Raw genomic sequence first — 22,357 nt, forward strand, 5'->3', positions numbered from 1 at the left:
AGTATGGGATTTAGCACAGTCAGGGAAAAAATCATAGGCATTAAGGAAATTTAATGAGAAAATCAGCTTGCAGTAATTTTACAGGCAATGATTATTTCCTTGGTTTGACTACCCTGAATAGCTTTGTCTTTGGTATGATGCACTTGCAAGGTGTGCACATGAGGGCAGGCCACAGCTATGACTGTCCTGGAAAAGAAACATGGTTTGATGTACAGAAGACTGTGTGCCTGGATGAGGGGCTAAAGCCTGGCCACACCTTTCCACCAAAGTGCAAGGGAGGGATCTCGGACCTGCTTTGTCTATTGGCTGCTAGTGACACATCATATCACAATTCAGTTATTTCAATATTTGGAATCACCTACCCCCCTCCTTTGGAGCTGGAGCCAAGGCCCTTGGCATAGGTAGTGCCGTCCAACAGCATTGTGCTCCTAATTAGGCACCCAGTATAAACCCAGTAATACACAGAATTTTATCACTACACTTACACACATACTCATGCCCACCTTACAGAGGTTTTCTCTTTGCTAGGAAGTGACCAGAGCTTTCACCCCACTCTGGGGCTGATGGACATCACAGCAGTGAAGCTGATCTGGAGGGACTGAGTGGTGCTAACGGGGCTGAAAGGGCCAGGGGTTTGTTTCACCTACCTTGGGGTGCCAACAGAGCAGTGCTCTCTCTCGGCTCACTTTAACTGTCTGTAGGGAGAAATTGGTGCATTTAGCATCTGTCCCACCTGTTTTTGGAGCTCTGGGCTAGGAGAGGCCTTGCATATTGAAGGCGCTTGTTTCCTTCACTGGAGATACCACTGACGATATCTGAATTTGAAACCTCCACAGGAAACTTCCTGTTTGAATGCACACAGACTTGGTCAGTTCTCCCAGGAGTCTCCTGTAATGAAGCTGGAGTATAGACCTACATCTGTCTTCTCTGCTGATGGCACCAGAAATGCCCGGGGGCCCAAGGAAACCGCAAGAGAGATGGTGTTTCATGAACAGATCCTGATGATTTCTATTCTACAGTTCCAAGTGAGGCTGCTTGAGCATGCCTTGTAACACCCTACAGGTGCAGAGGATCAGGCAGGAAAATGCCTCCCTTGTCCCACAGAGCCAGCATCACCACAGTCCTCTGCTTGGAACACATCTTGCTAACCTCGCATGATTGAAAATATATGGGGGCAGCATGGTTAAATCTGTGTGCATCTTAAGGGACATAGCCTCAAAGAGACACTTAGTGCTGTTCCTGGAGTCTGACATCTGGAATATCCTCTCACCCTTCTACAGCTCTGTGCTAGTTATGGAGAGAGAACATCTTTCATAAGGCAATATTGGCTCTGGTCCCTCATAAAGAGCTGGATCGTGGTAGTTAGCCAGGGAAGAAACTCCCGGTAACAGAGACTTAAACTGCTGGTGCCAGTCACTACAGGTCCAAAATTCATAAGCTTTTGGGAAAGGAAGGAAAAAATCTCCTTCCTTTCTTGACAAAATTAAGGTCCATTTGATTTCACTCAGTACTCTGGCACTGAGCTCAAAACTTCTTGCTGAGCTGTGGCATGCACTTTAGAACATCCAATCGCTTTCCAAGGTCACCAGCGAGAAAATAAGACTGAAGGCATTCAGGAGGATTGTCACTTATGGTGCCCTCTTTCTGAGTACTGGTCATGCTTTGCATAAAAAGAAAACTTCAGCCCTGTCAGACTGAAATGATTTGATAATTTATGCTCAGGGTTCTGCCCCCGCATTCACTGCTCACTCAGACGAACAGTGTGTGAGCCTCCACTGTGGGAGCTGTGTGCTTTGACAGGCTAAAGTCCAGGAAATGTTATTACCTGAGCTTTTCTTCTTTTTTTCTTTTTTCTATTTTTTTATGGTTTCTTTCTTTGTTTATTTGTTTTGTTCTGGATTTAAAAGGAATAAAGTGAAAACTCAGAGCCAAACCTTCATGCCTGAACTTCAGTGGCTGTAATACAGCAAGGTAGCTCTGACAATTTCAAAACTGTATGAAACCCATGAAATCAAGTGGACACCTGTAACACTCAGAAGTCACTGGAGGGACCATCCATGATTTTATTTTTCCCAGTGGATTTATTCTGTCATTTCTTTTGGGTTTTTTTTTTCTTTCCAACATACCATAAAACTTAAAATTAAAGATTTACTCTGAGGAGAAAGATGCACAAAAAATGTTATAATTTATCTAAGGTGCTAAAGAAGAAGTGAAAAATTCAGCAAGGATGGTTTTTTGTCATCTGCCTTTAACACTGGAGTAGATTGCTCTGAAACATTTCTAGTTCTGCAAAGAGCCCTTAGTGCCATTTGGAGTATTAATTCAAGCTTGGCTGCTTGCAACTTAATTTCTCCAACAGTTTCTACCTAAAAGTAAATTTAATATGAGGAAATGACAATGCAAACTTGGATCACACAGAAACAGTTTCCAGCATCAGCAGAAGTATCAGCCCCAGAAGCACCAGGGAACTGTGGAGTTGTGCAGAGCCCTTGTCTCTCCATGCATGTGGAGCCAAAAGGGATGGAGCAAACTGTGTCGCTGTCTCATGACCATTTTCTTCCTAGCTCTTCTGTAAGTATTACATTAGTGAAATGTCATCCCACAGAGTTTCAGCTTAGTCCTTGTCACAGACAGCACAAAACCAGTCACCTTTCTTTTTTATTTTTTCACTTTGATTTCACTGACTGAATTTTCTGTGGACTGAACTTGTTTGCTTCAAATCCTGTATCAGCAGAGTACACAAATGAGCATTTATTATTCAATTGGATATTAGTAGAATGTCTTGTAAACACTTTCGGGATGGGGAACTGTGTCTGTGCTAAAGCAATCTCTTCCTATAGAGGAGGGAAACTAATGATAGTGTGTGAACAGCAGTAAACCTCTTCAATTTTTTGCTGTTGTCAGCTTTTTTTTATGCAGAAAGCTGGACTTTGCAGCAGCAAATGTTTTAGCATGAGGAATCAGAGAACTTTCATTAAGATTTAGAGTTTAAAATGCAGATGCTTACATCTAAAGCAGTTGCTGTGACTTCCTGTATATCCAAGGAAATAAGCACTTGGGGGGCTCTGCCACAGACCCCCAGTGTCGGCAGTGGTGGCAGCAAACCCCTCTGCGTGCTAGAGACCAGAGTCATGGTGGGTCCCCACAGCCTTCCTCAAGGGTGACCCAATCTTTTCCATAAAACTTGAGAAGCATGTGTCTCCAGCTTTGAGCTCAGGTCATTGATTTCCTTCCTCAGTGAAAGAATGAAGCCTGTTTGCGGATAGTGGCAGCATTTCTGCCTTCATAATCCATTGGAAAGAGGGAGGTAGTGCTACTGACCTGTTCATTCTTGGGATTTATTTGTGCTTTCAGCCCACTGAGAAGCTTCAAAGTGCTGTGTAGGTATTATTGGGACTGGGTGTTCAAGACTATCTGTAGCCAGTCTTACTGGTGCATGCTTGAGCACACAACTCTACTTTGTAAACAACAAACCCCCCAACTTGTACAGGCATTATTTATTTATTTATTTATTCCTGGACACCTTTAAAGGATATGGAAATTAATTATATTGAATTCCATACCTTTATTTTTGTCTGTGCATGCGCTCATGTGCATACACATATGTATATAGGGCTTATATACATCTTATATATTTATGTGTAATAAGTTGGAATTACATTAGAAATGGATGATCCAGAAAAATAATTAGCAAAGCATGGGCTGTGCCTCCTCACCTTCATTTTACCTCTGATACATGTATTTGCACAAGTGCCTTGTTTCCACTCTTGCTGCCTGCATTAGTGCCAACATAACCTGGCAAAATATATGTGGAATGGTGAAGCTGTGGTGCTGAGGAAGCAAGAGAGTTCAAATGATCGGGAAAGCCCCAACCATAGTATTTCCTGGGGTGTTTACATGGTACACATATTGGTTAGCTTATCAACAGGAGGGTCAGAGGCGAGGCAGAAAGGAAAGCTATGGCTGCAGATGAACAATCCCCCAGCATAAAGGTCATCCCAAGGGATGCTCAAGCTCTGAGAGGCTGCAGTGCTGCAGCCCAAGCCCCAGGACTCATTTCCCAAGGCTGAGTGCAGCAGGCAGCTAAGTCCCTTTCTGCAGACCAAGAATTTGTCTAGGAGCCTGGCTGTCTTCCAGGGCATGTCAAGGCCCAAGGTAAAACAGATAGGTCTTCAGACTGTTTTGCATGTGTTCAAATCCCTTTCCTGGAGACTGTTACTGGGGACAACTTTAATTAAAGCACTGTAAAAAAGAAAAAAAAGTTACCAGGCAGCTGCCTTTTGGTCTGTGCCTTCACCCCATCTCTCCCAGAGCAAGAGGGTGCTGGCTGTCCTTCTGCCCATTGGACTGGAAGCAAATCCTGGGGACTGCCCACAGGGAGTTCCCTCCCTGTCCCTCTCCCTCCCTTTGCTTTCTTTCTTTCTCAAAAACAATGTGTGTTCCTATCCAGCAAAGTAGTGGAGCAGCACAAAGCTGTGACTGGATGCTGCTGTGGTGGCACAGTCAGGGTCTCAAAGGAGGAACTCGATGAGGTAAAGTTTTGGAATCTGAGAGATGACATGCCAGGACGGTGCAAATCCTGGGAAAGAGCCTTGTTATCAGTTCCTTTGCCTAAATCCATGCCTTTCTCACACATCCTGCAAATCACTTCTCACAAGGCCAGAATTGATATGTGTTTTGTCTTTGGGGACTCTTTGCAACCCATAGTAAATCACAATATAGGAACTCTTCTGACATGATGTCTCCCTTTTCATTGAGCACTCAGCTGGGTACAGTGAACACAAGGGACCTCAGCCACACCTGGGTGCTTTTTCTATTCAGAAAAATTAGTACAGCTCCATACCTGAGCAATTCTGTCCTGCTGGGAACTAAGGAAGTTTAAAAGAAGGTGGCAGGTCTTATTAGAACAGCACAGCCCTCTACACCAATGCACTTCTGAACTACATCTACAGGAATTTCCACTGTGTTGGGGTGACAGCCCTGTGGCTGCACTCACCCTGCAGATTTGGCACAAGTTGCAGTGGCAGAAATCTCAAAGCTAAATTATTAAGAGGAAACATTTCAAGCAGGAGGGCCTGGCCCTCCCTTTTGTCTGTAAAATTTGTATCTCCATGTTTGCACTTGCAAAATACTTCCCTGTGTACCTGCGTCTCTCCCCATTCTTATTAAGCCCACCAAGCAGCTGAAGGTAGCAACACTTTCATCTGAGCTTGCTTTTCAATCCCAAGTGGAAGGAGTCCGTGCAAATTGCAAGGTTGACCTTCTGAAATGAGGCCTTGAGTCCCCCCTCTCTTGTATTTAACTTGCAATTTACCACACGGAGGGAAGATAAATTAGATGGGTTAATTAGGAAGCTCTGGAACACTTTTGATCATTGTGCTACGCAATCGTAGATGCATCTTGCATTTAGGACCCTGAATATGCTGACATGAAGCCTTTTCTGCATGCCAGCCTCTTGGCACCTCCATCACAATAAAGGAGAGAGGGAGGGCAAGATGGAGTAGCCAAGCAAATCAGGAAAAACAACCAGCTAAATTGAGTGCTTTCTAATCTAATGCATTTAAGTCATACTCAATAAAGCTTGCCAACAGTCCCTGGCCTCTCTGCTGCAGAGTTCACAGAGGCATCTGATTAGAATAACATGCGTCTTCTAAAAATCCTCTTTTGAAAAGATTTTCATTCTGGATAGGGAATACATAATGAATTGGAAATGTCCCTTTGGGAGTGTGGGGTGAAGGGGGGCATTCAGCAAGCCCACCCAGCCCCAGAAGTCTGGCTGCTCTCTGCCCGCTGCAAGATGGAAAACCCATCAGCTACAGCAAGTTTTTTATTCCCTGCCAAAAAAAAAAAAAAATAACAGAAATAGCCCTGATCAGTTTTGTATTCAACTGTCTTCCTGAAATTATGTGAAATCCAAGCCCATTTTCAAATACCAGCAACGGCAGTGACATATCCAGGAGTCCCCAGAAACCTCATTCTTCAGAAAAGTGTGTGTTACAAGACTTAGGGTAACTTGTTCAAGGTAAGGCTTTTGAGATTTAAGGGATGAGAGTGGATAGGATGTGAGGAGAGATGAGGAATATGGTGAGAAAATTGATAACCACTGTATGATATCATGAGCAGAGGGGCAGAGCCAAGCTGTGACATGTGTTGTCAAGAGTAGGAGGAGAGAGACATTTTTTCCTTTTTTTAAAGACAAGTTAAGTTTTGTGTCTGAATCTTGAGAACCAGACCACAGGATATGTTGTAAAGGAGTACAGATTGTTCAACAAATGCTTTGTCTGTATATTTGCCCGGAACAGCTTCATGGACTGTGTGCATCCATGGTCTCTTTTTTTTATACTCCCTTGAAGAGTCTGAGCTTTTTCCACTAACAGAATAGTTGGTGTCAGTGCCAGGAAAAGAGTTCTTTCCTGGGCAGTCTTGGTCAGGATAATGCTAAAGCTCCAGAGATGTTCTCTAGCAGTGTCCCTTGCTGCTTCCCCCACTGCCATCTTAGCAGAGCACATCAGCCTGAATAATGTCACAAATGAAGTGTCAAAGCTTCTTGAGCAGGGTTGTGTTGGTGTGTTGTATTTCACACAGGTATTAGAGCCAAAAGCCACTCAGGGTGTCTCAGACCACACCTGAGCAGAGCTTTGCTGGCAGTGATGATGTTCAATGAACTTTCCTTATTGCAGTCCCATTTCTCCAGACTTGCAGTGTCTTTGCAGCCTGGGAGTCTCAGAGGACAGGTGATGGAGAAGCTGTTTCTGTCCAAGACATGCCTATAGGTGTAGTGGAGAAGGAGAGAGATGGGTGGATATTCAAGAGAGATCCATACTGGACTTGATTGGACTCAATGACCTTAGAAGTCCTTTCAAGGGCAAATGATTTTATGGTTCATTGCCCTTATCCAACAACTTCCTGAACTGCTGAAATACAGCAAAGCTCAGGGCCTTTTAGAGGTCTTTATGCCCAGTTAAAGCTCTAGGTCTGGCCTGGTGGGGTGGGATAAGCTCCCTTTTCTAATCCAACTTCACCTGTGGGAGGTAATGAAAACTGCATGGCCCTCGGCTCCTTGCCCAACACCCTTGTAAAAAACAGTTGATGATAAAAGGCTAAGATAGCTGTAAAAATGAACAGACAAAAGAGAATTTCTGTGTACTTGTGCATGAAAAGAGCCTGTGATATCACCTGTATTCTTCAGTTGCATCTCAGTCCCCATGACCTCACAATTCCTTTGGAAAATTGGACAGGAATGAGGACATACCTCATGATATATGGTGCCTGGAGGACCACTGAGCTGTCTTTGACTTGCAAATACATTTAAACTGAGCAGTAAAAAATTCTTGAAACTTGGTACTAGAATCTGCTTTTATTTTCTGTGATACAAAGGTTTCAATGTAGTACTGGTTTTACTAGGAATTAGACTGCCAGATTTAATGTGGCATATGGCATTTTGTTGTATCAACATTTAGGTATTTACAGGCATGTCGTTTTGTGCCTAAGGCCAGCTTCTGCCAAGCAGGGAGGATTTGCACATATGATGCAGATTTCCATAAACAAGGAGCTTAGGCAGAATAGTAGAGCACTGGAAGATTGTGCTCAAGTCTGATTTTACCATGAAGAATTGTAATTTCACTGGAAGATTATGCTCAAGTCTGTACCATGAAGAATTGCAATTTCTCCTTGCTTGTTCCATCTTGATACAGCAATGCACTACCCCTAACCATTCCCTACAGTGTGTGACATAGAAAATAATTTTTCATTCTCTTTATGGAAATAAATTAGCACTGTTCCCATCCCTCCTTCAGAATGTTTAAGAATATATAGGGAACCTGTTTTTAATCTCCAGCTGACACACACACACAGTTTTATACTTCCAGTGTAAGTGAAATTTGCTCCAATCCCCTGGTTGCTTCCTTGTCAAGTGCTCTTTTGCAGTGCATATGAAATCTCTGACTTTTAAAATAGTTAAAAATAGCTATGGGTTAAGAGCACTTGAACCTTCTCATTCACTTTGAAGACTAATTTAGGAAACCTGACAGGGTTCATCACTCTGTTCCTGATCAGTACAATCTATTAACAGCGTTGGCAGTGAAGTATCAGCTAGACAAAGGGAAAATGACTGCTCTCAAGTAAGCTGTTGAAATAAAAAGATATTAAGCAAAAGGCTTGGATATAATTCAGTAATGACCTTCATCAGCTGAAATGTTTTTGTATTTTAAGTGAATTAATGAGATATAATTATTAGTGTTCTTGGAGATGGTGATCAGAGAAAGCATTTTGCATAATGCAAACAGAACAACACAAATGGAAGCCCTGTCTGTCTCAATCAGACAAGGTCTCTTTTGTTATAATTAAATGTTATCACCTTCATTACTTCTTAAAACGTGCTTCACAGTTTATACTTTGACATCCTCATACCACCACACCATTACTATTTATGGTACAGTCACATCTGTCATAGCAATGGAGGTTTTGAAAATGTTTTACCTGACTTTTAACAGATGGATGTTAATGGGATATTTATTTACAGAATAAAATTAAATTGAAACTGAATCTTAATGCACAATTTACATAATCAGCTTTGTTCTGAGCTGGTGAGCTGTTTTTCCAGCACTTGGGACCCTTCAGCCACAGCTGTATCAAAGAAACAGCCACTGAGAATGGAGATTAAACAATTTCCTAAAGCTAGAAGTCTTGATGAGAATCTATTATTCCATATTAGAGTACCATAATTTCTCCAGACACTGCCATAAGATCAAAGATGTGTGTTAGAGCTTTGGCATAGCCCACGATCAAAAGGAAGATGTTCAATTTGCATTTAGAAAACATTTCTGCCAGTTATATTTTTCTGATGATTTGAAAGTTTCGTGATTTTACGTTTTGCACCAAAAACATAAAAAAAAAAATAATCTATGAAATCAGAGGCATAGAAAGGATGAAAAACCAAAAGGTATGAATTTGCAACAAATTAGGAGAGATTTTCTCATACTATTTGTGCGATCTACCTACAACCCTTTGCCTTGCTGATGCTCAGCTCAGCTGGATTTTGGCACATGCTTCAAGTGGCACAGAACAGAATACTCAGATGCAATGCAAAAACTTGCCTGGTGCCTAATCCCTACCTCTGAGGCTGCCTGAATGGCTGTAGGGCTGCATGGGGTTGTTCTGACCCAGGTGTAGGACCAAGATTTTTTCCTTGTTGAACCTCACACAATTGGCTTCAGCCCATTGATGCAGCCTGTTGAGATCCTTCTGCAGAGCTTTCCTGCCTTTCAGCAGATCAACACTCCCACTCAGCTTGATATCATCCCCAAACTGACCGAGGGTGCACTCTGTACCCTCATCCAGATCATCAGAGAATGTGTTAAACAGGAGCAGCCCCAACACTGAGCCCTGGGGACATCACCAGTGACTGGCCACCAACTGGGTGTGTACCTCATTCACCACAACACAGTCAACACAGACAACAGCCTTTCCCTCAGCTGTTAAGCAGGTCACCTTGTCACAGAAGGAGATCAGGCTGGTCGAGCAGGACGTGCTTTTCACAAACCCATCCCGGCTGGTCCTGATCCCCATTGTTGTGCATGTGTCCCGTGATGACACTCAAAGAGGATCTGCTCCCTAACCTTTCCGAGTACTGAGGTTAGGCTGACAGGCCTGTAGTTCTCCAGACCCTCCTTACAGTTGACTGCAGGTTAGAAGTTGACTCACAGTTAGCCAGGGCTGCTGGTAAATGGTGGGGAGTGCCCTGGTGAGCTCTTCCTCCAGCTCCCTCAGTGCCCCTGGGTGGAGCCCAATGGGCCTCACACACCTGTGTGTGTCTGGGTGATGAGGAGGTCACTGACCATCCACCCTTGGACCTGGGGCTTCATTCTGCTCCCTGCTCCTGTCCTGCACCTCAGAGGGCTGGGTACCTGGGAACAGCTGGTCTTACTGCTAAAGCCTGAGGAAAGAAGGGATTAAGTACTTGAGGTCTTTACTTCATTCTTTGTCACCAAGACAAACATTCTCTTTAGCCTTCCTTCTCTTGATGACGAATTTATAGAAACATATTTTACAACAGTAACCAGAATCAGTTTTATTTGGGATTTGACCTTTTTCATTTTCTCCCTGTATAACCTCACAACATCTTAGAGTTCCTCCTAAGTTGCCTGCCCCTTATTGTCATAAACTCACATGTTTTTCCCTTAGCTCCATCCAAAGCTTTCTGTCAGCCCTTCACCAACTGATGTCTCAGGCCAAGACTCTCCCCACCTAACCTTGGCCACTCTAGGCTCTCTGCAGTCAGCAGGGAAAGACCTGGACCCTCTGGCAATCCTGCCTACCTCCACCAGCTGCAGAAGTGACCTCAGGTGGCCATGGGTCTCACTTACTGCTTTCATTAGTGTCTCCACCTAGCTGAGATGAATACCACTTTGGAAAATGTGGTAAAGTTTTAAACCTTTCTGCTTTAAAACCAGCCAACAGCCACTGTAAGAAAGAATTTCTTTATGAAATTTATCTGAGGAGCTACTCCCCCTCTTCTTTGCACCTCAGTGCAGGAATATTTTGAGTAGTCTGTGCCCAAATTGGATGTCAAGAAAGGAAGATGGCTGGTCCAGGTTCAGCACAAAGGTTGAGTGAAAGACTTTCACTTTACCCTGCATTTAAATGTACACTTGTGTCTAATTCTGAGCTAAACTGGAATTGGCTGGGAACTGGCTGGGAAAGAACAAACTGGGCTGCTGAGAACACCAATGAACAGTCTGCACCACTATGGAGAGGATGGCTTTTGGCCAGCACAACAGCTTTTGTAGTACATCCTCAGCTTCATGAAATCACAAGCATAACTCTGGGAAAAATGTCTTCAGCACTTAACAAGAGCAAGCCGGGGTTCAAGGAAGATCCTAACACTTCAAAAAATTCTGAAATTGCAATTTAGGGATGAGAGGATGTGGTGGGTCTGCTGAGATGAGCACAAAAGGCCAGGGTGGGTGTTCTGTGAAGACAGTATAAACCCAAATGTATCAGACTGTCTAGTAAAAAATGAGAACAGGAAAGTCAGCATTTCCACAGAGCCCAGCTAGAGGCAATAATCCAATTCACAGGGAAGTAAGAAGCTGATGGTGTCCTTGCCAAAAATCCAGCTTTCCAAAAATAGTTCTGATAAATGAGTAGTAAAAAAATAAGGACCTAATCAGCATCAATAAGGAGAGAGACTGAAAGTTTGTCTTTCTACAAAAGGTAAATTATGCACTATAAGAATGACATCCATCCATTTCAAGCCAGAAAAGCTACCAATCTCCAGGGACTTGTAAACTAGTGAGCAGACTAGAAAAATGTATTAAATTTATTTAATTTTTTCCTAAACCTGCCTAAATTTTGTGTTTATTTATAAGTTCTTCCTGTAAATGCCTGCTGTTTCTTCCATTTGCTCCTGAAATAGTGTGCAAAAGCTGTCAGTCCAACCATTCTCACCAGCACACCCTCTAGAAATGGAGACATGTAGGATGGCACCACTGAACTGGTGAATGGCACTGGCTGGGGACATGGAACAATGCAAAAAATGAGCAGTGCTAAGGATCCTCCCCATGCAGTGGCACCCTGCAGGCCACTCAGTCAGACTTCACCTCTGTGCCCTTAGCATCAACAGATGGGGCAGTACTCGTGATCATCTGCCTTTCCAACACCTCCCAGAAATGATCCTCCACTGCTGTCACCAACTCGCTCTGGTTTGTGACCAAATAAGCAGAGTCTGGAGATTTGGTACCTTCTGGGATAATGAGAGCATCCTAGGATGTCTTTATGGTGCTTGTATCCCCAATTCTTTGTTCTGTTTATGCTGGACATTAAGTTCTACACCTGTAAGACTGGTTCTGAGAGCGAAGGGGTGAGAGAAGAAGTGCAGAGTTTGTCATCAGGGACTGCACTTGCTCCCCCACATCCAGCTCCTGGACTGTGCTGTCTGCAGCATGGACAGACAGCAGGAAAGAGCTCTCCTTTACTTTTTTGTTAGTTGTGTTTTTAGCTAGCTGAGGCAGAGAAGTTCCCTGGACTGTGAGGTTTTTTAATTTTTCTTGGAACTGTTCAAACCTCCTCTGGACCAAAAACCCAGAAAAAGACTGGGAGCTCACACCTGTGGCCCGCTGGAGCCTGGGACACAGCATTGCTGCACTAGAGGGACTGATAAGAGGCTGAGTAAGCTGAGAGTCCATGACAAGAACTCTTTGAATTTGCCATCTCTTCAAAACAGCGAGAGGTTCTATTGTTTATTATTATTGTGTTTGTGAGTACTTTGCTTGTTAAATAAACAGTTTTTTCCACTTTTCTCAAAGGAGGTTTATGTCTCCTGAACCGGTGCGGGGCAGGGCTGCTTGAATTTGCTTTCCAGAGGGATCCCTTTGGAGGTTTCCTCCCACATTTCCCCTAAACCAGGACAGAGAGTTTGCACAGCACAGAATTCTCTGCAAGGTTAAGTGATGGGCAGTCCTTTATGGACTCTGTCATCTCACTTGACAGAAGTGAGAAAACTTGAAGGAATGATAAATTCAATTTCTCTGTGAGGGATGCCAAAAATATTTACCAGGTGTAGACTTCTTCATAACCAGGAAGTTCAAAGATCCACAGTGATCAAAGTGCAAAGGACTCACAAAACCCAATTCCTTCCAGAAACATCATTAGCATTCAGGAGAAGTAGTGTGCTCCCCTCAGGATCCTACATGTGTGCATGATATTTAAGCTCTGCCCAAACTATCTCAATTTTATTCACAGAGTAATAATTTCTCCACACAATAGAGAGATCTGAATCAGCTGCTTAATGAAGGCATTGCACAGAAAGCAAAGCCAGGGACTGGGACACACTCCCAAGCTTGTGCCACTTCACCACTTGATGAAGCATCTCCTCTGTCTGGAACTGCCAAGTTTCTCACTCAGAGAGCTCCAAACCAAATGTCTAAGTTGGAGTTAATTGTCCTCAAAGTAATTATAGAGGCAACAGAGAGAAACAAGGGACTCCAGCTGGTGACACAGCCTACTTTTAGTCTAATAGGAGCAAGATTAATCACAGCCTGAACATGCCCATTCCTTCCTACAGGACAGAAAGGAAGCCCAGGGAGACTAGCTGTGATCTGATGTCCTGTCCTGGATGGACACCTGACATTAGATGAGATGACTCCTCCCAAACACCTGATGGAAGGGTGCACTCCCAAGTGTCTTTCTTGCCCATGTATAGGGACATGACAGGAGTTGGTATTCTGACCACTGGCAAAAGAGCAGTTTATTTCTTTTAATGGAACACAAATAAGTTTGTTAAGATATGAACACATGGTCAGAGCTTTTTGATTCTGCTGCCCTCCTCTGAACCTCTACATTTGGGTCTTCATAGTCCTGTTTCTCTCTCTTACCAAACATTATGTTCAATATTTGGTAACACTGGACATGTTACCAAACATGGTGAGGGAGATGGAATAGAGAAAAGCAGCGTGTCTGAAGGCACCGAACATGAACATGTTTCCCAGCACAGTACTGAGGCATTAATCTATTAAGAGCTGTAACCCAGTCATTAAGAAGGAGCAACGTGCTGTCTACACGTCCACCTCTCAATGAACGTTGTTCCTCTTCTTCTACCAGATTTTCATAGATGCAGCCCTACCCACACCAGTGAGAGCCAGCCATTTAACTTCATGCCTGAGAGATTTGCCTCAGCATCCCAAAGCCTGAGCAGCAGAAGAAAATACCTGTTGTTTTAAGCCTCTGAAGTAAACAGTCATCACTTGCACTTGGCATGGTTGTCTGAGTGAAATACAGGTTGAAAGATAGTTCATGCTTTAGATAATTCCATGGCAAATCACTTCGAGACTTTTAAACTCGAGTGACAGCCTGCTTTTGGGGTCCTGTTGCAAGAGATAAACCTCACTGTAACCTCTCCTTTGCTTAACAGTAATGCTCCTACAATTGCTCTGCACAAGTCTCCCTGCATCTGTCCTGTCAGATTTCTTACAGGCTCCAATATTCTGCCTGAAAGATTGTGACACGGTGCACTGCATCCGGACTGTCCGAGACACAGGGAATGCATTTCCAGCCACTCTGGCAACACAATTGAGGCCAGACCAGAATTTCAAACTTGAGCAGATCAAAAGGTTCTCATCCCCTGTGTCAGCAGATCACTGCAGACTGGCCGGTCCATTACAGTGAGTAGATGCCCTTCTAAACACTGACTTAAGCCATGGAACAGCCATCAAAATGCTGCTTTTGGCAACCTACTTCTTGCTCTGGGGCAGGTAAAAACCTGCTTCATCTGACTATCCAAGAAATCGAGAGGGACCTCACTGCTCTGTGCAGGAGAAGTCTTGCTGCCTGCTCCATTCTCTTCTCTTGCCTCCACCATGATGTCTGAGACGAGAGATCCTCCTTTATTAATCAATGCTTTTTTAGCAGAGATTGTGAGTGCACCCCTGGACTACAAGCTGGCACCCTGTAATCAGAGTTGAGATCTGTAATTAGACTTGAGATCCTCAAGCAATAACCTTCTGAAAATCTAGGCCTTGTTATAAGAAACTTTGAAATAAAAATGCTGGAAAACATGATTCCTGATACTAGGCAAATTCATGACAGTCACCTACATCATATAACCAGAAGGTGAAATATATCTAAGTAGTGCAAGAAAGTTTCAGAAGGACACGATGTTCCCAGATATCTACAGGCTCTATTGCGATTTTAGTAGGTTTCCTGAAAAAAGGAGAGAAGTTTTCTGGGAAATGAACTAGCAGTTCTAAGTCCCAAGCTTCACACATCTCCAAGATGATGCTCAGTTGCCAGCTTCTGTCCTGCTTCCTCATACACTGGGGTAGTGATGGCATTGATCTCCTTTTCCAGCATGTCCATTTGAGCTGTAATGTCTGACACAGTGTTTTTCACAGCCTTCAGCTGCAGCTTCAGCTTGCTGTAATCTTCTTGGAAGGATCTGTTCACGTCATAGAGGTTGTGACAGCACTGTTTCTCCCAGGGAGGATGGCTCGTTTTAAGGAAGGTGTGGAGGAGCTCACGTAACTCCTGGAGAACTCTGAGAACTTCATGCTCTCCCGGTGTACTTGGGGCAGAGTCAATCTTGTTCTGAGTTGGAGTAGTGCTTTTCCTTTTACCTTCACATTCCTGCTGGGGGACTGGGCCAGGGTTAATCTTTTCCACAGCTGCAATGGTGTCAATGGTGTTCTGAAGATCTGAGCGGGCATCTTTGCTCTCTTCATGGACTGTGATGGCTTTTGGGCCTTTCCAGGTAACAGGGAGTGCTTTATTCTCCTGCTGGAAATCTTCAAATATTTTATTCTTTTCCTGGACTGCCTGGAGAGCTTTGTTGCCCAGGCTGAGCTGAAAGCCTGTACTCCTCTCTTGGAAGAGTGGAAAAGGTTTATTTTTGTTCTTGAGGCTTCTCTGAATAGCATCAGTGTAAATTACCTGGACAGATTTGTTCTGTGACCGAAGATACTGTAGGGCCTTGTTTTCTTCCCAGAGCATCCTGTTTTTGATCCATAGGATTTGGTTTTCCTGCCAGAGTGCTCTGTTCTCCTCCCAGATGCTCCACTCATTCTGTGCCTTCTTGCTGAAGAGTTTCTGGTGTGAAGAAAAGGGTGGCTGGCACCAATGGTCATTCACCCATTTCCCATCAATAAAGACAAACATCTCACCCCTTGGCTTCACCTGAGGCGTGATGCAGTCTGTCCCAGGCTCTGTGTGCTGCATGCTCTGGTTCCTCTGATCAAAGGCAGACATGGCCCTTCTTCAGCAAATTGAGCAGGACTGTGGCAAAAGGCTTCCTCCAGGGCTTCTACAAGAGGCTGCTGACCACTGCCAAGGAGCAGGTGACACAGTGGGGCTGGAGAAGCTTGATTAGGACTGAAAGAATAGGGAACACAAATACATAGATTTACTGCCAAAATTCCAAATCAGAATTAAGCTACACCAATGACAGGACAAGCAAATAATTCAGTTCTCACAGTTAACCATGTTACCACTTTGATGCTGAAAGGCAAGGAATCCACCAGATACCTTGTTGATAGAAGCGGAGAAAATTTGCATTGGTAGATAAAGCAGCTCTATGGCAGCACTAAAAGCTTTCTTATAAAAACCTGCACTTCCCCTTTATCTCTCTACCTCATTTCTACAGACCTGTAAGGGAGCAAAAGACTATTTTCTGCCTCAGAAAAGCCTGCTCCCAAATGACTGATGCACAAACATGTTAAAAATTGTTATGAGGCTCAAAAAAACTTTTCAAAATAAAGCATTTTTAAAGGTTCATAGAAAAAATCTGGCCTTGACAGCAGGTTTTTTTGGCTAATGCTGAGTAGCCTTTGTTAACAGGATGCCACAAATATGCAGTGATAGTTTTGCTTTTTGATCTTAAAATCCACAATATGCACAAACCAAAGCTTTGGGACATCAGAGCTTTGTTGCTCTTTGCGTGGTTTTTTGACAAGCTCCCATCACCACAGTCCAAAAACTGTCACAACCCATAGATAATTCTCCACCTTTCATTCTCATTTCTCCTGTCACTCTTACTCTTTATATGCTTTGATAGCTCTGTTATTTTTCTTGCTTTCTAGCCCTGCAATAGTGATTGCTTATCTTTTTCCTACAGTCCATCTGCCTCTTTTTCACATCATCAGAAAACTCATCTCTAAAATCCATACTGCAGGGCCAAACCTCTAATGCTTCTCATTTCAGACACAGAAACCTCAGACTTATCTGTTGAAGACTCTCCCCTCCTTTCCCCTACCCAAAATATTGCAGCTTAAATCACTTTCTAACCATGAGAGAATTGGGGCAAATTAAGATTTCAGTCTTATACGTGGGAAAAAAAAAATAACAACCAACTAGACAACCAAAAATTATTGTTTTGTGCCAAAGAAAAGGTTGTTTTCTGCAGCTAAACCAAAATTAAATTTATGTTATTTTCATGACGAAGTTATTTGATCTGAGATTGAACTATTTTTTATAACTAAATTGTTGGAATTCTCAGGGTTTCTGCACAGAGTTTCTGACAGCACAAATGTGCCTTTTTTTAAGATTAAATAAATAAATAAATAAATAAGTTACTTGTCAAATTTCACTCAGGTGTATTCCTCTCCCCCTGTGAGGTCTCCCAACTTCCCTGCTGTTCCTTGGAAAGCGCAGTTCTGCCTTTCTGTCTGATCCTTCATGGATCTTGCTCTCATATCTCTACCCCAAGCATTAAGAGAGGCTGACCACCACACCCAAGTCCCTCATAGCCTCCAGCTCTGCCATCTCAGTGTGTGCCCCCTGTCCTATTGCTGCCCTCTCCTTTTCCAAACCTGTTGCTCTCCCCTTTCCCTGTTATTTCCACCAAACAGCACTGCATGTGCAGGCTCCTCCAAGTTACTTCTTAGAGCCAACATCCATAGATGCATCCTGCACCCCCTTCCCAAGTTTGTCCAACCACTCATAAAATTACCACTTTGTTTAAAATCCCAAATTCCTGCATTTAGGAGAGGGCTATTGCAATATAGGTCTGTTTGCATTAACATTTGATTTTATTGCAACCTGTTTACTGTCTGAACTTCAGGGCTGTCTTCCACATCATCTGCTGCTTAATCTCATGTCAGACTTGTGTTTTCATAACAACGTTCTTCTACTAAAAAGGTATTTCCCAAAAGCTCTGGTTTGGATTTTTTTTGCCCACTTACACTACGGCCAGAGCCATGCATTGCTCCCTCCCTTACACCCCTTTCCCCTGCAGCCTTTCCTGTTTTATTGGGGTGCCCAGTCCCATTTTTTCCCCCAGAAGCCACAAAATGGGGGCCTGGTAAGGGGTGAGGGTGCAGAGGGCAAATCAGCCACGGAAGGAACAGATCCCTAATTATCCAGGGAAGATGCAGAACACATACAGCAACAGAAGCCCAGACCCATGTGCCTATCATGGACAAGAAGTTACAGTTCTTAAAGTCACTTTCAGAGAAAGTGTTTAGATTGCACATTTTCAGGATAAACAGAAATATATAATATATATGACTTGGAAGGACATTACCTTGGGGACAATTAAACTTGACAGTGGCTCTGTCAGCTCTTTTGCACTGCCAGAGAGACATCTACCCAAGCTTTAGGGAGCTACTTCAACATCTCAATGCCTCCCATATAATTTTTTCCCCCATCTCTGAATAATCCCAGGAAATGCTGGGCAGCTGGGTGGATGGGCAAGGCAGCCAGCTGTGGGGAAGCCACAGCAAAGCGAGAGAGGCTGGGCAGTTTGGAGCACACCATGACAGAGCCAGCAGTGCTCACCTTCTCAGCGCGGCCTGCGTGCTCCTTCCCTCTCCCCGGAGCCGAGCTGAGTTGCTGGGGTGTCCAGAGGTGCTGGAGTGCACAGCAGGGACAGGGGACTGGGGCTGATGTGAGCGCTGCAGGACCTTGTCCCAGGAGCAGCCACCTGCCCCCGACCCGCCAGGGTCTGGGGGCTCCTGCACAGCCGCCTTGCACAGCTCCCTTCTGCGCTCCTTCCGCACTCTCCTCGCAAGATGGGCTCTGCCTTCTCCCAGCCTTGCTCCTCTGGGCTATTTCCCATGGAAACGACCTTCCTGCTAGCTCGGCTCCCATGCCCTTTCCTGAACCCAGGCTTCCTGACCTCCCTGTGATGCTCGTAACTGAGAACAGTTTGGATGGATTCTTTCTCCATCACACCCTCTTAAAAAACAAATTTTGTATTTATTCTGAAACTTCAAATTCTGTTTGTTGCTGAACTGATACTGATACATTCAAAAATCACTTCCTTGTATGCACTGTGAAAGTTGAAGTTATTTTCTGAGGACAGCTCTTCTTAGACTATAAGCTCTTCTTAGACTATAAGCTTAAGAGCAGACTATAGCTGAATGTTAGTAAGAAGAAAATAGAATACAGAAGGCATTCACACAAGCAGGTCTAGATATTATTTGTAGCAGCCATTTCCACTTCCACATCTTTACATTCCTAATTAAGTCTTTCTTATTTGCTACATCTTTCAGAAGTGGATTTTCTTTTTCTAATCAGGATTCTTGAATAATAAATACAGCGTTTCATTTATTTTTCAGTGAAAATTACCAAGTTGACATCACCCTCAAGGTGACTGCTATTGCTTTAGGAACTTGGAGGTATAGTTCAGCTTTGGTGTTATATGAAAATTATAAACTCAGATATAAAATCCTTCTCTGTAATTGCTCCCTTGCTTATATTTAATCTTAGATGACAAAAACACATCAGAGGTTACTATGGCAACTCCCCAGGGAGTATCCTTCTTTATTTGAGCTCCAGGATCCTGTGTAGGAAAACAGAAAAATGTCCTCAAAAGAGAAAATATTTTATCATGGGCTGTTTGTGTCTGGCCTGCCATCAGATGGGAATTTAAGGGTGCTACCCAGTGCAGACACTTTTCAGAGGGGTGACTGAAGTGTCCAATCTGAACTTCTGCAGAACTGTGGCTGTGGGCTCTGAAAGTGACCTTTGATGAACATTTTAAGGCCTAAGAGCTGACTAGCAACTGAATTAATTGAAAGAAGTGCAGCTGCTTAATCCAGAACCATGGAGAACTAACTTGATAGTGAGCATTCCTTTGCTTTACTCATGCAGTATTTTCCTTAAAGTTTCATAAAGTTCTTCTGCCAAGTCAATTTTTTACTGAAAATTATTAATTCAAAGGCCAATACATTTGGATCACATTTAGTGAATATCATCAAATGTGTTTATGCACTCATCAGAATTGGAAATGCTGCAAGAGTTCACAGCAGAATTTTTTATAGCAGCTACACTGATTTCTGAGCTGGACTCTCAAAAGGACTGAGCTGTCACTCACAAGATTACAAAGGCAGAAATAATGCTGAGTGTGTTCCCCTCCCTGACAAGAGACAAGTAACCCCTGCTCTGGAAGAAGAGTTTGAACTAGCTTGCCAGCTGAATGTTTTGTCCACAGCTTCAGACCACTCAATTTCTCAAAAATGTTTCACTGTACAAAGTACTAAATATTATTTGGAACCAAAGCCTTTTTTTCCTCCATCCTACCTGCACACCTTATACCAGGCTGCTCAGCTGACTTTGCTGTCCTGCTTCTTGGAGGTTGTCTGGTTCTAGAAGGGATCCAGTGGGAAGGAGTGTGTGATCCCAGACACACTCATGTAATATTCTCCATGCTCCATGCTGGAGTACAAGAGGTCACCATCCAGTGATGGATTGAAAGCCAGGGGAAGAGCAAGATATGAACTGCTACTATGAAGATTTTGCAAGAAGGGCCCTGAAGGCACCATACCAGCCTCCTTTCTATTAGGTAGTGGTATGTACCAGCAGTAAATATCAGCCCTTTCCACTCTTTGCTTTCGTAAAGTGTCTAAAGTGAAAATAATCTGTGTGTGGGGTTTTTAGTAAAAAGCATGCTATATTCCCACATCTTTATTTGGTAGAACCAAAAGTGTCTGCTGCCACTTTCTGCCATGCCAAGCACATCTGTGCTGTTGAAATGCCAGCCTCTGCTCCTGCCAGTGCAGGCTGGTCTCACCACACACTCAGCCACTGTTCTCCAGGGCATTAAGCCTAGATGTGAATACCACCTAGTCACTAAAAAGACTCTTGCATATCTGAGTGCTCTTGAATCATCTCCTGATCTCAATTGCTGGGTAGGGAGTAAAAATTATGTTTTCTCGGTTTCTGAGGCAGTGAAATGTCTGGTAATATCTCAGCATTATATTCTGCCCAGGAAGAGACAGTCAGCAGTGTGAAAGTCAGTAATGAAAACGTCCAGATAAGTTTTTTTTCAGGCAGATAAATGGATTGAGTGGCCCACCTATGTCATCAACTACTTGGACTAATTGTCCTTCCAGGGACATGATCACAGGGCTGCTGCCAGTGTGCCTCAGTGTAACCCTCACAACATCCAATGTTGTGCAAATCACCAACCCTGCATTCTCCTGTCAGCACTGGGTCAGCTGCGAGCTGAAATGAAAGGTGGAAATATCGACTTTCGTATCTTCCCTCTGATTCTAATTGTATTTTAGACATTGGGTTAGTCATCATTTCCTCAGGTTCTCAATGAGTTTGGGATGCTGACTTTCTGATGTAAGCTGTCAAGAGAATTTAGTTCTTCTTTGTGAAGTGCCTTGAACATGAAAGCATGACAGCAAAGAGGCCCTACACACCACTCTTATTTATGCCCCGAATGTAATACACACATGGTTTACAGGGTGAAGCAAAACATTTTACTATTGCTAGTAAGTGACATCTTACAGACATGTCAGGCTTTGTGTTGTTCCACCTTTGATCTCATTCTCACTTTCCTTGCTTTGTACTTTAGCTATGAATATTTTTTTTTGAAAATCATCAAAACTCATGTGCAGTCTCTTGGTCAACTCTAAGCCATTTCCTATCAACGTTGCTCCTGTGTGTTGTGCCTCTATGAGCCTTGCCAACAAAAACCAGCCCAATTACCACGTCACTCTCCCAGTTCTGTGTGAACAGATCAAAATTTACAGAGCACTCCATGCTGCTGAAAGAGCCTGTTGTTCACTGCTGAGTTAATACTGGCAGAAATTATCAGTGGTGCATTTGTTTCTGTTCTAGGGCAGAGGGGCATGGCTGGCATTGCCCCTGGAGGAGCTCTCTGCCCTTCCTGTACACAGGGACAATTTGGAAGGGGACAGTCACCTCAGCTGTGGGTGTGGGGTGTCCCCCATGGCCTCCCTGGGACCCCTGAGAGGCAGGGCTGCCAGCAGGCTGAGCTGGACACGCTGTCCCTGATCCCTGATAGCCACAAACCCAAACAGCAACACACACCAGTGTTCAGGACAGCAGACCTGAGCCCCCAGTGACCTGTCAGCCAAGTGATGCCTCAGCCCTCACCACTGCTCTGGTCAGGTCTCTGCTGACTGCACCTGAGCTCTGAGGTCCTGCAGGTGCAGGGTTTGGGAGCTGGGGGCATTTCAGCTCGTTCTGAGCACAGAGCAGCTCTTCCATGTGACAATTCTCTGGGTGAGAGGAAAAGTCAGCGACTCCATTCCTGATTGACAGGGAGAAAATTAAGGGTTCAGGCTTATTAAGCAATCTCTAACAGTGATTTATGGGATCCTGTACATTTTAATCTAACAAAAAAATTTAAATCATCTAATTAGCTAAGTGTGTAATCCTGTATATTAATTGTCTATTAGCCACTTCTTAATTATAATGGAATGCTTATCAAATAACATGTGATGGCCACGTAGCACCAATTTAAGTCATTATCAGACCAGCTCCTACTTTAATAAGGATCTGTTCAACTGGAGTCTAAGCATTTCATTTTATTTTAAAAGCTCTACAGAAGAGGAAGAAATCACCTTAAAAATAATATTTCAATAGGACTTTCTATACTCTTTACTGTAAACAA

The 22,357-nt window shown here is 43.6% G+C and overlaps 1 protein-coding gene across 2 annotated transcripts in view; it reads right to left on the reverse strand.

Moving 5' to 3' along the window:
- Positions 1 to 7,357: 7,357 nt before the first annotated feature.
- The window catches only part of CBY2 (chibby family member 2), a 37,361-nt gene continuing 22,361 nt past the window's right edge, over positions 7,358 to 22,357 (reverse strand). The window contains exons 1-2 of one of the 2 annotated variants that reach the window (XM_014267239.3): positions 18,265 to 18,520; positions 7,358 to 15,861 (exon numbers count right to left, since the gene is read on the reverse strand). In XM_014267239.3, coding sequence (XP_014122714.2) covers positions 14,755 to 15,738 — 984 coding nt within the window. In that variant the 5' untranslated portion in view covers positions 15,739 to 15,861; positions 18,265 to 18,520 and the 3' untranslated portion in view covers positions 7,358 to 14,754. Of the gene's footprint in view, positions 15,862 to 18,264; positions 18,521 to 22,357 lie in introns of those variants that run through there. The other variant, XM_074535444.1, reaches the window with a different exon arrangement.

The sequence above is a fragment of the Zonotrichia albicollis genome, chromosome 2 (genome assembly GCF_047830755.1).
Source record: "Zonotrichia albicollis isolate bZonAlb1 chromosome 2, bZonAlb1.hap1, whole genome shotgun sequence".
Taxonomy (NCBI): domain Eukaryota; kingdom Metazoa; phylum Chordata; class Aves; order Passeriformes; family Passerellidae; genus Zonotrichia; species Zonotrichia albicollis.